This window comes from Coregonus clupeaformis, chromosome 18 (assembly GCF_020615455.1).
Source record: "Coregonus clupeaformis isolate EN_2021a chromosome 18, ASM2061545v1, whole genome shotgun sequence".
Classification (NCBI taxonomy): domain Eukaryota; kingdom Metazoa; phylum Chordata; class Actinopteri; order Salmoniformes; family Salmonidae; genus Coregonus; species Coregonus clupeaformis.
The window spans coordinates 26,008,457-26,025,109 of record NC_059209.1 but is presented as its reverse complement, the minus strand read 5'-3'; the positions used below and the strand labels follow the sequence as shown (position 1 = coordinate 26,025,109).

At 45.5% G+C, this 16,653-nt stretch overlaps 1 protein-coding gene across 6 annotated transcripts in view; it reads right to left on the bottom strand.

Annotated features, from left to right (window-relative positions):
* Window positions 1-16,653, bottom strand: part of LOC121530631 (autism susceptibility gene 2 protein-like) — a 375,807-nt gene that overhangs the window by 28,895 nt on the left and 330,259 nt on the right. For all 6 annotated transcript variants that reach the window (XM_045226824.1, XM_045226825.1, XM_045226826.1 and 3 more), the window contains one exon: window positions 15,657-15,705. In XM_045226824.1, coding sequence (XP_045082759.1) covers window positions 15,657-15,705 — 49 coding nt within the window. The remainder of the gene's footprint in view (window positions 1-15,656; window positions 15,706-16,653) is intronic.

Sequence of the window (16,653 nt, the reverse complement as noted above, 5' to 3'; positions counted from 1 at the left end):
TGTTTTGAGCACAGAGAAGGAGAAGGTGTGACGGCTGGGGGATTTAGAGCCAGGGGAGAAATTGGACTCGGATTCAGGAGATGAAACCAGTCTAAACAACTAGAGGAGCTTCTGGCTCACTGTTACACACGGCAAGCCGAGATGGAACAAATCAAATACTTTACTATTATCTGATGATGACTTCACAGTACCTGTAGCATCTGCTTGTTGTCTTAAACCTCTGGATGGGAAAGACAAAAACCAGACTGAGGTACTCTGTCTCTCTGTCTCTCTGTCTCTCTGTCTCTGTCTCTGTCTCTCTCTCGCTCTCTCTCTCTCTCTCTCTCTCTCTCTCTCTCTCTCTCGCTCTCTAACTCTCTCTCTCTCTCTCTCTCTCTCTGCACAATAACTGAGTTGATTGTGTGTAAATGTGTGTGCTAAGAGTGTCACAAGTGTCTTTTAACAGCTTTAAAGGGGTTGAGGCACAGATGGCTCATCCTCTCTGAAGACCCTGACGCCACTACCACTGTTTCTGCCACACCTGCTCCAAGATTAGCCTGACACTACAGTGGACCTGGGCTGATAATACAGTTAATACACAGCACTATACTACAGCTGGTCTACAAGGGCTCCTGTAGGGCCTCCTGTAGGGCCTCCTGGGCTCTCCAGCACAACACTGCATCCACTTATAGTCTATCACTCAGTCAACACTCCAACTCCAAACCTTAGGCTGGCCATACTGCACATCTGGACGAAATCCTTTGTAAAGAAAACAAAAAGCATCCAACGATCTCAAGACCATTACATCTAATTGTAAGGCATGTGTGTCTGTGTAAAATAGTTGACCTATCTAGCGATAACTGGTGCTCAGTGCTCCCTAGGTGATGTAGAACTATGTCTCTACTCTCTTCCTCTCCTCCATTTCCACCCAAAGCAAACAGCAGTGGTCTCTCAGTCCTGCTGCTTGCTCCTCTCCACAGCAGCACTAGAATAACAGGCTCTCTGGTCGCTGCTCTGGATGTCTGAATGGGGCATTAGAGTGAGCAGTCATTAGTGGGCCAGTCAGAGCCGACCAGGCCCAGAGCCGCAGCGTGGGGAATACCAGCAGTAGCCAAAACCAAAAGCCAAACAGCAGACCCCGTGTCTGAACGAATTACCGCTTGTCTCTCTTAACAAAACATGGAGAGCGATTAATAACGCTGGCAAGGTCTTGCTGGGGTAAAATGTGGGGTTTGATTTGAGCACAACTCTCCTCAGTGGTGCATATCTCATTACTCATTTGGTAATGTGTTGAGTTCAGGGCTAATTGCCGGGGTCTATCACTACTAACCCTAAATGTGTGGTGCTCTGTGGAGCAGAGAAAGCTGTAGTCTGTAGTCTCAGCCTGCTGTGTGGTAGCAGACAGAGAGGCTCTAATGTCTTAAAGTGAGCACTGACAGCAACACATACACTAACTTCATGCTGCCACATGAGGGAGAGCTAGCGTACTGTACAAATACCAGAAGTGGACCACCCGACTCCTATGAAAATACTTCATATGCCACGGCTGATATTTCTGTTTGCTTGGACTCATGCTTCCCCCACAGCACCCTTTTGGCATGCTCCCTCCCTCAGCGTATGGAGTATGGATGTCCTTCTCCCCGTCATGGAATTTAAACCCTTTTACGTCCATCCTGTTCTTGGCTGTGGATTTCTAATCTTTATAAGCCTGTGTGAACTGCTTCCCAAAACATAAAATCCATTACAAGCATGTTTGTAATATCCATCTAGGCTGGTGACTGTCCTCTGCCAGTAATTGTACATTATCCAAGCTGCATGTTTGGCCACAATCACCTACCATCTGACTATGTTAATGAACGTTACAGTCTCATCTGCAAACAACATTGGCTCTGAATGAACAACACAGACAGACTAAATGTACAGAGATGGGAGCTGGGATCTTCTTCAAACAAAACACAGCAGCCGAAAACACTCACACAACAACTGGAGCTAGGAAGAAAGGTTTACTCACACAACAACTGGAGCTAGGAAGAAAGGTTTGAAAAAACAGGCTGTGAGCGAGCGGAGCAGTATCCACACACACACACACACACACACACACACACACACACACACACACACACACACACACACACACACACACACACACACACACACACACACACACACACACACACACACACACACACACACACACACACACACACACACACAGCACACGTTACATTCAAGGCTGACTAGCTTCAGAGATAAGACAACCATCATGCATTTCCCAACCAAAACAATGCAAATGCCTCTGCCTATGCTGCAGCTGATTGTCTTTCACTTGGAGAAGGAGATTATTATACTGGCTTCAGATGAGTGGTGCCACAGCACTAGATCAGCCCCCTACTGAAACGGTCACAGAAAAAAGGAAGCTACCGTGCTGTTGGTAGGTTGGTGGCTCATTTCCATGGAGATGAGAGTGTTCTGTCTATGTGACGGAGTGGTCTTATGCCTCACAAGATGGCTGCAGGGGAGAGCAGATTATCTCCAAACGAGCCTTTCCATCGTCAGGAACCCTCTGATCTCACAGCCTAGCCATGCCACAGTGAGGTAGTTACACTCTTAGAAATAAAGGTGCTATCTAGAACCTAAAAGGGTTATTTGGCTGTCCTCATAGGAGAACCCTTTGAAGAACCCTTTTGAGTTCCATGTAGAATCCTTTATACAGAGGGTCCTACCTGGAACCAAAAAGGGTTATCCTATGGGGACAGCCGAAGAACCCTTTGGAACCCTTTTTTCTACGAGTGTAGAGAGGACTGGGCTTTCTAAAGGGGCTAGAGGCCCGGGGCTCAGTCAAGCAGAGCAGTGGAAGACCATAGCTAAGTAGGGTTGGGCTGGGCTGTGTTGTTTCTACTATCTCTATGTCCTGTCTATACTCTCAGCTGCTGAGGGAGGAAAAGGAGTTCATCTCCAATATTAGCCAGTCACTTACCATCCTCTCTCTGTTCAAAGTGTGTGGTCAGCTGCCGCAGAGAAAACATTAGCTAACAAACATTATATTAAACAATATCTCACCCTCTTGTCTCGCAAACATGAGCCGATCATTGATTAAATGGGCCTGCTTCGTGTTTCCTCATCAAGCGTGCCTTATTGCTTCAGTACCATGGTGTGTGGCGGGCTCATCCGAGCGTGGTCTGATGTGATGTGTCTACAAATAGAAATGTCAGCCGAGGTGTAAGGAAGTGTCACCACGAGGTCACAGCCGCAGTAAGTCTACATCTGTTTTCCTGATTTGTTGCGCAGCGCTGCTGATGGCAGAAGTTTACACATGGGAGGTGTAAAGGTGATGAGAATCACACACTTGGAAAATAAAGACAGAAGTGCCCGTGCGACAGTTTATCATTTAACCCTGACCCCCGGACGGTGTCTTCGGCTGGCCGGGGGAATGGCTGATAGAGCCAAGCGGTACTCAGATGGCCACTGAAACAATTCAACCTCTTCTGTTCTTTCTGAGTGGAGGAGGAGGAGGAGGAGGAGGAGGAGGAGGAGGAGGATGAGGAGGAGGAGGAAGAGGAGAAGGAGGAGGAGGCACAGCCTGCCTCTGCTACTCAGGCTGCTCGGTGGTTAGGCACTAAACAGTTTTTATGTTTCAGAGATAAAGACAGTATGAGGATTCAATGTAGTAAACCTAATATTTACTAACCTATCACTCTGTATTGAAATAGGAAGCACAACTGAGATGATAAATGATTAAAATAATATTGAACAATATGCTATGCAGCTGTATGACCAGACACAGCCCTCATAAACCACCTCCCAGAAAAGAGCTGTGATGGTCACAAGTGACTTCTTAGTAATTGCTCCATTAGCTGTTTGCTCTCTTATTGTTCACTTAGCTGTTTAGTGCTGTCTCTTCAGCAGCACTATAGCTGGATCCATACTCAGTCAATGAACCACTGAGACAGCTGCACAGAGAGAGGCCTAATCACAAAGCCTTCAACTACAATCCCACTCTCTGTCACAACAGCCCTGCACCACCCACTGACACTGACATGGACGACAGCCAGTGATAAGGATGATGGACAGGTGTTGGGTTTCCTACCAGCCTGACAGTGCCCTTTAAGAACAGGAAGACTGGCACTGCACTGGCATGACTGCATTGGATGCTACTATAAGTGGGTTATGATCATTAGGGCACAATGTAACAAAACATTTTAAAACGTAGCTCTTGTCTAGAGTTGTACTGTATTAATAAGTGGGTAAATGTTTTAAATACTTTTTGCAAGGGCAAACGAAAACAAGCGTTTCGTATTGGATAAGTTTAGATAAATCCTCCTGGTTTCACTCTGTTTTGTACAAATTTGATCAGTTTCATGCCTACTGAACAAGCTCCAGGTAAAGTTGCTAAAATATCTGGTCTGGGCCAATGTTCAGATGCCAAGTCCCCACGTAACACAGTGCAACTAATATTTCATGAATAGCGAGGTCTCGCACAGAGCAAGCAGTAGTCTAATGGAACTAATAGTCCCTCTAAAGGGGGAAACTAGCAAAGCACTCAGGGATTGCGTGACATATCAGCATTGACGTTACAAGGGAACTAATTGCCCTTCTAGAAAAGACTGAATTGACTGAATCAATTTGCTTTTCTGTCTTAGAAAATTGACTTTGAAAAAAAGAGAGCATATTTAGAAAGAAAAAAACACAGGACAAATGTAGTGTGTTGCGGTCTGACATCATTTCCTGAACTGTAATATAAACCTAACAAATCCCTCCAGTTGGTTTCCAGAGCAGAGGAGTGGAGTGACCAGGAAGGTGCTGTGGCTTAGTCCTGTTGCCACGCCCACCTCCCTCTCCCTATAAATAGAACATGACAATGTCATTGTAATTTAAAACGCTATAAATATTGAAGAGGAAGAATTTATGGAAGAAGAAGAATTTATGGAATAAGCGGTTTAACAGGGTGTGTTTTTCCACTAGCGCATTGGCAGAGCAATGGACAGCTGCATTGCAAGCTGGGAATTCTGTAATAGCCTTTTCTCTCCCTGAAGCCAGCTTCCTGCCTTAAATCAAAAAAGGCAATCTCTGTCAGTAATGGCTCAATTAATAATTAAACACGTGTCTTATCTTCGCAGCGCTCCCTCTATTTATTTTCATCTCTCTGACAGGGACGACTGCACAAACAGCATTAGTACTATCAATAAAAGGAGCATCAATAACACACGCTTTCTCCAAAAACATCACGCAGCTCATAAGGTCTCCTATGATCATGAACAATAATAACTGAGAGGATTAATAAAGAAACAAACTCAAACACGCTCTGGTTTTCCCACTGTTTGTTTTTCTTCATTTTCCCCACTGTTTTCCCCCCGGCTGGCGTTGAGAACACGACAGACAGCACAGGGAGGGAGAAACATATTAAGGGCTTGGGTATTCTGAAAGGATTTACTCCTGTTTAAAATGTAAATTGAATCAGGAAAACAAATGAGCTTTAGCGCAGGCTTGACAATAACCACAGAGGTGGTAGTGTGGGGATAGCAGTGATGGCGGAACCATAGAAATATAATCATTCTAGTCTATGGGCGGAACATCCAGCAGCAGGATGGTTCTTCTGGAGTGACCCAGCTCCCCATGGCACAGCACACATACATTACTGTCTGTCTGTCTGTCTGCGGCCTGTGTGCCAAACGCCCAGACATAAGTACTCTGTCAATACAGGCCATCAGGCCCTGATAAAGAAAGCATTTCCAGCGAGTTGCGCTTCGTCAAACCAATCTGAGTAGGTACCGTAGTGAGGTTCACCAGGTTTAGATTCCTCCGCAGTGACGGTTGCTTTTTATACAGCCTTCTAATCTGGCTGCGTAGGCTACAGAAAGCCCCTGCAGCCCTCCCTGTGTTCTCGCTATTACACATCCTGTCCACCCCCAGCCAAGCCAAACTCAGCCCCTCCAGCTAGCTCAGCACTGCCACCCCACTCCAGCCCAGCTCTGCGCCCCCAGCCCACCCCTGCCCAACCCAGTCCATCACTCTCTCTCCCTCCCCACCCGCTACACTCCACACAGACTCAACAACCTGTAAAGCTGATTAGCTGGTCAAAGGGTCAACCTCTATTCATTATTTAATGGTGAAAGCCCACAAACACTGTGCTGCCACAGCGCTGAGGTCCTGAAGGCTGTGTATGTGGAGTGGGCCTATAGGCTGCTATAGCCAGCCAGCAGAGCTGAAGCCATTGGCCTGTTATTGACATGCAGCAAACAGCAGCCTTCAGGAACAAAGGGCACTCGGCACCTATTGAAGCAGGCAGGGCTGCAGAGCAGACAGGCCGCTTGATTAGCGATTGGACATGGGGACCCTGGGCTGTGTAGCACATAATGAGAGCTTAGAGAGCTACCATGAGCTCATAGGAGGGAGAGGGAGAGGAGTGGGGGGTGCATTCTCCCTTCAGCCCTGCAAGGAATGGATTCTCAACAATGATACTGAGAATTCTCGATATGAAAAATACTAAAAATACTGAAAGCTATTCTGAATTCCAATCCTTGGGATACCACATTATTTGTGTTATATGGTGTTTATATATTAATAGGTAATGATAAACAAGGCTAAATCCTCCACAGGAGAAGCTTAAGGGTTTATCCATTTGTTTATTTGTTTACCCTCGCGTCAATTAAGCAAAATACTCTCTGACATCCTATATCCAACTACAGTGGATTCCACCTCTGTGAGTCTAGCAGTAGTAGCCTAAACCATGTCCCACCTTTAACCGTGGCCACAGTGAAAGTGAAATGGTGAGTCAGTCGTGTGTGGTGTTGGTGGCAATTGTTTTTTTTCTTTCTCCTTCTGCTCACTCTCCTCCTTCTTTTGTTCCGCTCGCCTAATCCAGTATGTGTGGGCCGGTAAGTTTAATGGAAACAATTTATTAAGTCCGGCTTAAAATGCCATCTGCTGCTCATAAGCCTCCCAAAGCCGCTAAGCTCCTGGTTTCGCCCGGAGCTTGCTGTGTTCATGCTTACTGTAATGTGTTGTTTAAAATTAGCACAACAGGTCAAAATTAATCAGAATTACAAGGGCACAAATCCACTTCAGAAATGGGTTTTCACCAGTCTTTCTCCCCCACCTATCCCAAGATACCCCAGGTTTGCCTCAAGGACCAAAATGGGTTCGTAGAGCCACTCACTGGAAAACCCTGGTAGACACAACAGAGCCAAAATTGACTCCCAGGCAGAGAGAGAGCAAATGAGAGAGAAAGTGAGAGAGTGAGAGAGAGAGAGAGAGAAAGTGAGTGTGAGAGTGGGAGAGAGGGAGAGAGAGTTAGAGTGCTGTCCTCTCAGACATTTCCTGCTCTCACTAGGGTCTTGTGTTTCCAGTCTCTGGTAGGTAGGTGGTAAGTCACTCCTTTTCAAAAGGAGCTCTGCTTGAGCTTCGTAAGAACCCACAAAGTATGTTTATCCTCTCTTGGTGGCAGGACCCATACGTGCTCAGCTGCTACATTTAGCTTTTTATTCGTCTTCCAAGAACTGACAAAAGTCAACTCTGAACTGCAACCAGATCTCTTTCAATAAATGCAACACCCCAAAGCTCCACAGAAGACTTTAAGACTTCACACAGTTTCTCCTTGAACACACCAACCTCCAGGAAATCAATAATTCTCAGGAAGTTCACAACTGAGCTAAAGAGAAACAACTCTGATAATGGTTAGGTAACATCCGTCCTGTATACAGTGGAGGCTGCTGAAGTGAGGACGGCTCATAATAATGGCTGGAACGGAGCGAACGGAATGGCATCAACCACATGGAAACTATATGTTTGATGTATTTGATACCATTCCACTCACTCAGCTCCAGCCATTACCAGGAGACGTCCTCCCCAATTAAGGTGCCACCAACCTGTGGTCCTGTACCATACTGGAGCTAGCTAGTAACTACCGAAACCAGTTCTTACATAATCATTGGAAGTACTGCAGCCATGCACTAAGGTCAGACTCCAAAGAATAGGTAGCCTAGCAGTTAAGAGTATTAGGCCAGTGACCGAAAGGTTGCTGGTTCAAATCCCCGAGCTGACAAGGTGAAAAATCTGCTGATGTGCCCTTGAGCAAGGCACTTAACCCTAATTGCTCCTGTGAGTCGCTCTGGATAAGAGCATCTGGTAAATGTAGTTGAAGAATACTGTTTTCTACTGCATAGAGGCTGTGAAGGTAGTAATACGGAAAATAAGAAATGCTCTTGCAAATTATGAGTAAAAAACAGGATTTCTGAGTTTTACTCAAGACCACATCACATTTGCATGATTGTGGTTCACTGCCTTCAGTGATTACTACAGATTGTGGTTCACTGCCTTCAGTGATTACTACAGATTGTGGTTCACTGCCTTCAGTGATTACTACAGATTGTGGTTCACTGCCTTCAGTGATTACTACAGATTGTGGTTCACTGCCTTCAGTGATTACTACAGATTGTGGTTCACTGCCTTCAGTGATTACTACAGATTGTGGTTCACTGCCTTCAGTGATTACTACAGATTGTGGTTCACTGCCTTCAGTGATTACTACAGATTGTGGTTCACTGCCTTCAGTGATTACTACAGATTGTGGTTCACTGCCTTCAGTGATTACTACAGATTGTGGTTCACTGCCTTCAGTGATTACTACAGATTGTGGTTCACTGCCTTCAGTGATTACTACAGATTGTGGTTCACTGCCTTCAGTGATTACTACAGATTGTGGTTCACTGCCTTCAGTGATTACTACAGATTGTGGTTCACTGCCTTCAGTGATTACTACAGATTGTGGTTCACTGCCTTCAGTGATTACTACAGATTGTGGTTCACTGCCTTCAGTGATTACTACAGATTGTGGTTCACTGCCTTCAGTGATTACTACAGATTGTGGTTCACTGCCTTCAGTGATTACTACAGATTGTGGTTCACTGCCTTCAGTGATTACTACAGATTGTGGTTCACTGCCTTCAGTGATTACTACAGATTGTGGTTCACTGCCTTCAGTGATTACTACAGATTGTGGTTCACTGCCTTCAGTGATTACTACAGATTGTGGTTCACTGCCTTCAGTGATTACTACAGATTGTGGTTCACTGCCTTCAGTGATTACTACAGATTGTGGTTCACTGCCTTCAGTGATTACTACAGATTGTGGTTCACTGCCTTCAGTGATTACTACAGATTGTGGTTCACTGCCTTCAGTGATTACTACAGATTGTGGTTCACTGCCTTCAGTGATTACTACAGATTGTGGTTCACTGCCTTCAGTGATTACTACAGATTGTGGTTCACTGCCTTCAGTGATTACTACAGATTGTGGTTCACTGCCTTCAGTGATTACTACAGATTGTGGTTCACTGCCTTCAGTGATTACTACAGATTGTGGTTCACTGCCTTCAGTGATTACTACAGATTGTGGTTCACTGCCTTCAGTGATTACTACAGATTGTGGTTCACTGCCTTCAGTGATTACTACAGATTGTGGTTCACTGCCTTCAGTGATTACTACAGATTGTGGTTCACTGCCTTCAGTGATTACTACAGATTGTGGTTCACTGCCTTCAGTGATTACTACAGATTGTGGTTCACTGCCTTCAGTGATTACTACAGATTGTGGTTCACTGCCTTCAGTGATTACTACAGATTGTGGTTCACTGCCTTCAGTGATTACTACAGATTGTGGTTCACTGCCTTCGGTGATTACTACAGATTGTGGTTCACTGCCTTCAGTGATTACTACAGATTGTGGTTCACTGCCTTCAGTGATTACTACAGATTGTGGTTCACTGCCTTCAGTGATTACTACAGATTGTGGTTCACTGCCTTCAGTGATTACTACAGATTGTGGTTCACTGCCTTCAGTGATTACTACAGATTGTGGTTCACTGCCTTCAGTGATTACTACAGATTGTGGTTCACTGCCTTCAGTGATTACTACAGATTGTGGTTCACTGCCTTCAGTGATTACTACAGATTGTGGTTCACTGCCTTCAGTGATTACTACAGATTGTGGTTCACTGCCTTCAGTGATTACTACAGATTGTGGTTCACTGCCTTCAGTGATTACTACAGATTGTGGTTCACTGCCTTCAGTGATTACTACAGATTGTGGTTCACTGCCTTCAGTGATTACTACAGATTGTGGTTCACTGCCTTCAGTGATTACTACAGATTGTGGTTCACTGCCTTCAGTGATTACTACAGATTGTGGTTCACTGCCTTCAGTGATTACTACAGATTGTGGTTCACTGCCTTCAGTGATTACTACAGATTGTGGTTCACTGCCTTCAGTGATTACTACAGATTGTGGTTCACTGCCTTCAGTGATTACTACAGATTGTGGTTCACTGCCTTCAGTGATTACTACAGATTGTGGTTCACTGCCTTCAGTGATTACTACAGATTGTGGTTCACTGCCTTCAGTGATTACTACAGATTGTGGTTCACTGCCTTCAGTGATTACTACAGATTGTGGTTCACTGCCTTCAGTGATTACTACAGATTGTGGTTCACTGCCTTCAGTGATTACTACAGATTGTGGTTCACTGCCTTCAGTGATTACTACAGATTGTGGTTCACTGCCTTCAGTGATTACTACAGATTGTGGTTCACTGCCTTCAGTGATTACTACAGATTGTGGTTCACTGCCTTCAGTGATTACTACAGATTGTGGTTCACTGCCTTCAGTGATTACTACAGATTGTGGTTCACTGCCTTCAGTGATTACTACAGATTGTGGTTCACTGCCTTCAGTGATTACTACAGATTGTGGTTCACTGCCTTCAGTGATTACTACAGATTGTGGTTCACTGCCTTCAGTGATTACTACAGATTGTGGTTCACTGCCTTCAGTGATTACTACAGATTGTGGTTCACTGCCTTCAGTGATTACTACAGATTGTGGTTCACTGCCTTCAGTGATTACTACAGATTGTGGTTCACTGCCTTCAGTGATTACTACAGATTGTGGTTCACTGCCTTCAGTGATTACTACAGATTGTGGTTCACTGCCTTCAGTGATTACTACAGATTGTGGTTCACTGCCTTCAGTGATTACTACAGATTGTGGTTCACTGCCTTCAGTGATTACTACAGATTGCTATTTTGTGTGTTTTTTTGTGCTGATCTTAACTTTTTTGTACATAATGTTTCTGCCATTGTTTTCTATGACCAAAAACAGCTTCTGGACATTTGGATGAGGATTTCTACTTCAGCTTTAATATTGCAGATAAATTGTAGCTTCCATCAATATAATTGTCTGCATCACTTCCAATCTCCCATATATGTTTTTATACATACATACACACATACACACATATACATACACATATAAATACATAGCCTACATATACACATACATACATAAATACATACATACATACACATACATATATATACATATCCTTTAAAAATGTATATTTTCCTTTATTACTTTCTAACCCTACCACCTCTCCCCTAATTGGAGTAAACTAGTGAACAACAACGCTTAGGCCTCTACTTCCAGCTTATACATACGATATACATTGTATGGACACAGACTATTTTACAATAGTTCTATTTTGTTTGTTTTTACTCCTGTCCTTCCTCTACCCTCAACCTCTCCAATTTATTTCTGATGTCCATCCAGTTTGATTTCTATTTGCCATATATTTCAAACTGTGCTCTTTCACAAAAGTTCTTAACCTATAACCTATATATGTTTTACGGACACAGTATGTTTTACATTAGTTATCTTGTTGTTATTAGTTGTTATTAGTCCCAACCTTCAGCTCCATTCAACCCCTGCCATCTATCTCTTAACACCATCCATATTGGATTTCTATTTGCCATATATTTTTCAACTGTGCTGTGATGTTTCACAAATGTTCTGAACCTTTCTATTCTCATTGTTTCTACAGATTGTAAATGGAAAATAAACATTTCTGAAGGACATACTGCTCATCTCGGACCAGGCCCAAATCCCAGACTTGAAAAAGGCAGAGGCAGCATTATAGAGGCCGGTGTGCGAGATACCTGACGAGACTATGTCGGCAGGTGGACAAACCGCCTCTACCCTCCGTTCTATTGATGAACGTGCAATCACTGGAGAATAAACTGGATGATCTCCGTTCGAGACTATCCTATCAACGTGATCTGAAGAACTGTAATATCCTATGTTTCTCCGAGTCGTGGCTGAACAAGGACATGGAAAATATAAATCTAGCTGATTTTTCTATACATCGGCAGGACAGAACGGCAGCATCAGGTAAACTCAAGGGAGGTGGTGTGCGTGTCTCTTTGTTAACAACAGCTGGTGCGCAATCTCTTATATTAAGGAAGTTTTGAGGTTCTGCAGTGACTGTACGTACATATCCCAACCAGAAGCCATGGATTACAGGCAAGATTTGCACTGAGCTAAAGGCTAGAGGTGCCGCTTTCAAGGAACAGGACACTAATCCGGAAGCATATAAGAAATCCCGTTACGCCCTCCGACGATCCATCAAACAGGTAAAGCTTCAATACAGGACTAAGATCAATCCTACTACACCGGCTCTGACGCTCGTCGGATGTGGCAGGACTTGCAAACTAACACAGATGACAAAGGGAAACCCAGCCTCGAGCTGCCCAGTGACGCAAACCTACCAGACAAGCTAAATGCCTTCTATACTCGCTTCGAGGCAAGCAACACCATATCATGCATGAGATCACCAGCTGTTCTGGATGACTGTGTGATCACGTTCTCTGTAGCAGATGTGAGTAGACCTTTAAACAGGTTGACATTCACTAGGTCGCAGAGCCAGAAGGATTACCAGGGCGCGAACTCAGAGCATGCACTGACGAGCTGGCAAGTGTCTTCACTGACATTTTCAAACTCTCCCTGAACCAGCCTGTAATACCTACATGTTTCATGCAGACCACCATAGTCGCAAGAACGCTATGGTAAACTGTCTAAATGACTATCGCCCCATAGCACTCACATCTGTAGCCACGAAATGTTTTGAAAAGCTGGTCATGGCTCACATCAACACCCTCATCCCAGACACCCTGCACCCACTCCAATTCGCATACTGCCCCAACAGCTCCACAGGCGATGCAATTTCTACTGCATTCCACACTGCCCTTTCCCACCTGGAAAAAAAGGGACAAAAGGAACACCTACTGGAGAATGCTGTTCATTGACTACAGCTCAGCGTTCAACACCATAGTGCCCTGCAAGCTCATCACTAAGCTAAGGACCCTGGGACTGAACACCTCCCGGGACTGAACACGACGGTGGTAGGCCTGATCACCGACGACGATGAGACAGCCTATAGGGAGGAGGTCAGAGACCTGGCAGTGTGGTGCCAGGACATCAACCTCTCCCTCAACGTGATCAAGACAAATGAGCTGATCGTGGACTACAGGAAACAGATAGCCGAGCACGCCCCCATTCACATCGACGGAGCTGTAGTGGAGCGGGTTGAGAGCTTCAAGTTCCTCTGTCTCCACATCACTAAGGATCTATCATGGTCCAAACACACCAACACAGTCGTGAAGAGGGTACGACAACACCTATTCCTCCTCAAGAGGCTGAAAGGATTTGGCATGAGCCCTCAAATCCTCAAAAAGTTATACAGCTGCACTATTAAGAGCATCTTGACTGGCTGCATCACCTCTTGGTATGGCAACTGCTTGGCATGCAACCATAGGGCGCTACTGAGGGTAATGCGTACGGCCCAGTACATCACTGTCAGAGGAAGGTCCTCCATTTTTTTTTTACTTTTTAACTCTGCATTGTTGGGAAAGGGCTCGTAAGTAAGCATTTCACGGTAAAGTCTACACCTGTTGTATTCGGCGCATGTGACAAATTACATTTGATTTGATTTGATTACTATGTTGGACTGTCCTGTCTTCTAATAGTCCTAAACCATTCCATCCATTTGGTGATGCTACCTCTCCTCTAAAATGACTAATAAAAGGGAATCTGTAAACATGCTCATAAGCACTTTCAGTGCAATACCAACTGTGTGTGTGTGTGTGTGTCTAAGTCTGTGTGTGTGTGAGTGCACCCAATCTCTGGGAGCCAATAGCTGTGCAGGCCCAGTGATCAGAGGCTGAGAGGAGAGTGGGATGTAGATTGGTCATCCTCAGGGAGGACTGAGAGACAGACTGGTAATGGGTCTCATAGATATACTGTATGGTGAACTCGAGGACAACAGTCCTCAGGCTGCTCTGCATTCTACACACAGGCCTGGCCAACCCATGCATACACTTACACGCACGCACACACGCATGTATGAACCACACACACACACTGACTCACACACACAGAGGACCTAAAACTAGGATCCATTACAGTACAAAACAACGTGCAATGGTAGCAGCTAGCATGATAATAACTTCTCACTCATCACTTAATCAGATGATCCAGCCAGAGCCATCCCCCTGGCTTTTCCCTTTCATCCTAATCCTAATCTGGTGCCCTTCTTGTTGCCGGTGTCACACACACACACACACACACACACACACACACACACACACACACACACACACACGGTGGTGTTGATCCCAGCTGTGAAAAAACAAGCTCTGATGAGATTGCCTGGATCTGGCTGTAATTGTTCAGTCCTAATCTCTGGGCCAGCACGGTGTGCATGGGATATGGGATGTGACTCACATTAGCAGGATTTCACCAAGACTCGCTTGCCCACTGACACAGCTCTCTCCCAATTGGATGGGGGAGAGAGTCAACATGTGTGTGAGTGTGAGTGTGTGTGAGTGTGTGTGAGAAACAACAACTAGGCCACAACGACAATCTTAAATGATAACAGTGGACGTACACGCTAGGGTAAATAAATAGGCCTAGACACGTAATGTATCCTGGTTGTTATAAAAATCATGAGCTCATCACTGTAATGTCTGGAGTGGTCGTTCTGAGTCTTTGTTTACTGTTTGTGTTCAGGCATAAAACAGGCTGGGTCCTACTCTATCCAAGGCAAGTTGGCCTGCAGACAGGCACCCCTCTCTCTCTCCTCCAGAAAATGGCCCCATTTTACAGAAATAGCTCTCATGCTGCATCTGTTAATGGGTCTGGTTCCTTCCCTGGGGGGACATAACATGAGCTACATGCTGCTATCTTTCATCATCCAGGGGACTGCCCTCCCCTCCTCTGGCCTCCTCCCATCCCATTCTTCACACCCACCTTCCCTCCACACCCCTACACACATCTCCCCATTCAGCCTGAGTACAGGTGCAGCACTCCCTCCGCCTACCCTCCTCCCCCTCGCCCACTCCCTCCCAGTGGGCCTGTGTTTATCTTGACTGAGAGGCTCAGGGCCCTCCCCCCTCCTCCCTCCTCTGTTCTGTCCACCATTACTGCCAAGCCTGCTGTCAGAAGTCTTGTATAGCCTGGGGGGATGTTTGTATTTGTGGAATGGAAGCATGCGGCACGGAGCCTGTAAATCCACTCTAATGAGCATGAATATTGGGTGTGGGAAGGGGAGATACGTAGGCCTTACGTTGGGTGTCCCAATACAGTTCCACATCCAGGCAAGAAAATGTGCAAATATAGCTGTTCTGGTTTGTGCTCAATCAATTCAGAATCAGAAAACGTAATTGGCATGTTATAAACTGTCTTGGTGTTCATTGACATGTCAAGGATGATGGTGGACTGCACAGGGGAGAATGGTTTGTTTTTCGCCCATCCAAATGTAGTGTGAATATAGACGTAACTAACGTCTTACCTTCGGGTGTAGTGGGGGAGAAGAGTTTCTCGGATCCTACATCAGATACCTGGAAGACAAGAGGAAGGAGAAACGTTAATAGTCTGGTTAGATGGATGACCTCTGTGCAAGACAATGGTAGTTTCCATGCAAAGATGGGACACCTAGAGAACGTGACAAACTGCATTGCACTCATGACACAATGGAGGAAGGGATCGGATCCTTCAAAAACATCAGTCAAAATGGTCATGATTATAAACACACTCATTCTATTCTATTGGATCCACCAAGATGGCTAACAGGGACCTCTCTGTTGTGTCTAACATACATATTTCCAATATCTACTGTAACCATGTATATGGACACATTAAGTCTCAGGTCCAATACAGCTACTGTACCCTACATCACCCATACATATCCAACACAGTGGCTCCTTGACTTGTGTTCAATCTGCCTTGCTGAGAAGAAGCCCTTTCTCTGCACCTGACTGAGTTCCTTATCCTCACCACATCCCTCTCTCTGAGCAGAGCTGAGCTCTCTGTCCAGACAGAGACAAGGTAACATTAGGGGGCACTGTTGTGCCACCTGAAAGCCAGCCAGCCAGCCCAGTCACAGTCACAGCACAGGAGGTTGTCAGAGAGGAGAGGAGAGGAGAGGAGAGGAGAGGAGAGGAGAGGAGAGGAGAGGGGGGAGAGGAGAGGAGAGGAGAGGAGAGGAGAGGAGAGGAGAGGAGAGAGAGAGAGAGAGAGAGAGAGAGAGAGAGAGAGAGAGAGAGAGAGAGAGAGAGAGAGAGAGAGAGAGAGAGAGAGAGAGAGAGGAGAGGAGAGGAGAGGAGAGGAGAGGAGAGGAGAGGAGAGGAGAGGAGAGGAGAGGAGAGGAGAGGAGAGGAGAGGAGAGGAGAGGAGAGGAGGGTATTGCTGTGTGGTGGCTCAGCCTCAGCAGGATCTGAGCAGGAGCAGAGAATGTACAAAGACCCTACACACAACACGACACAATGACAACTACACCAAGCTAATGC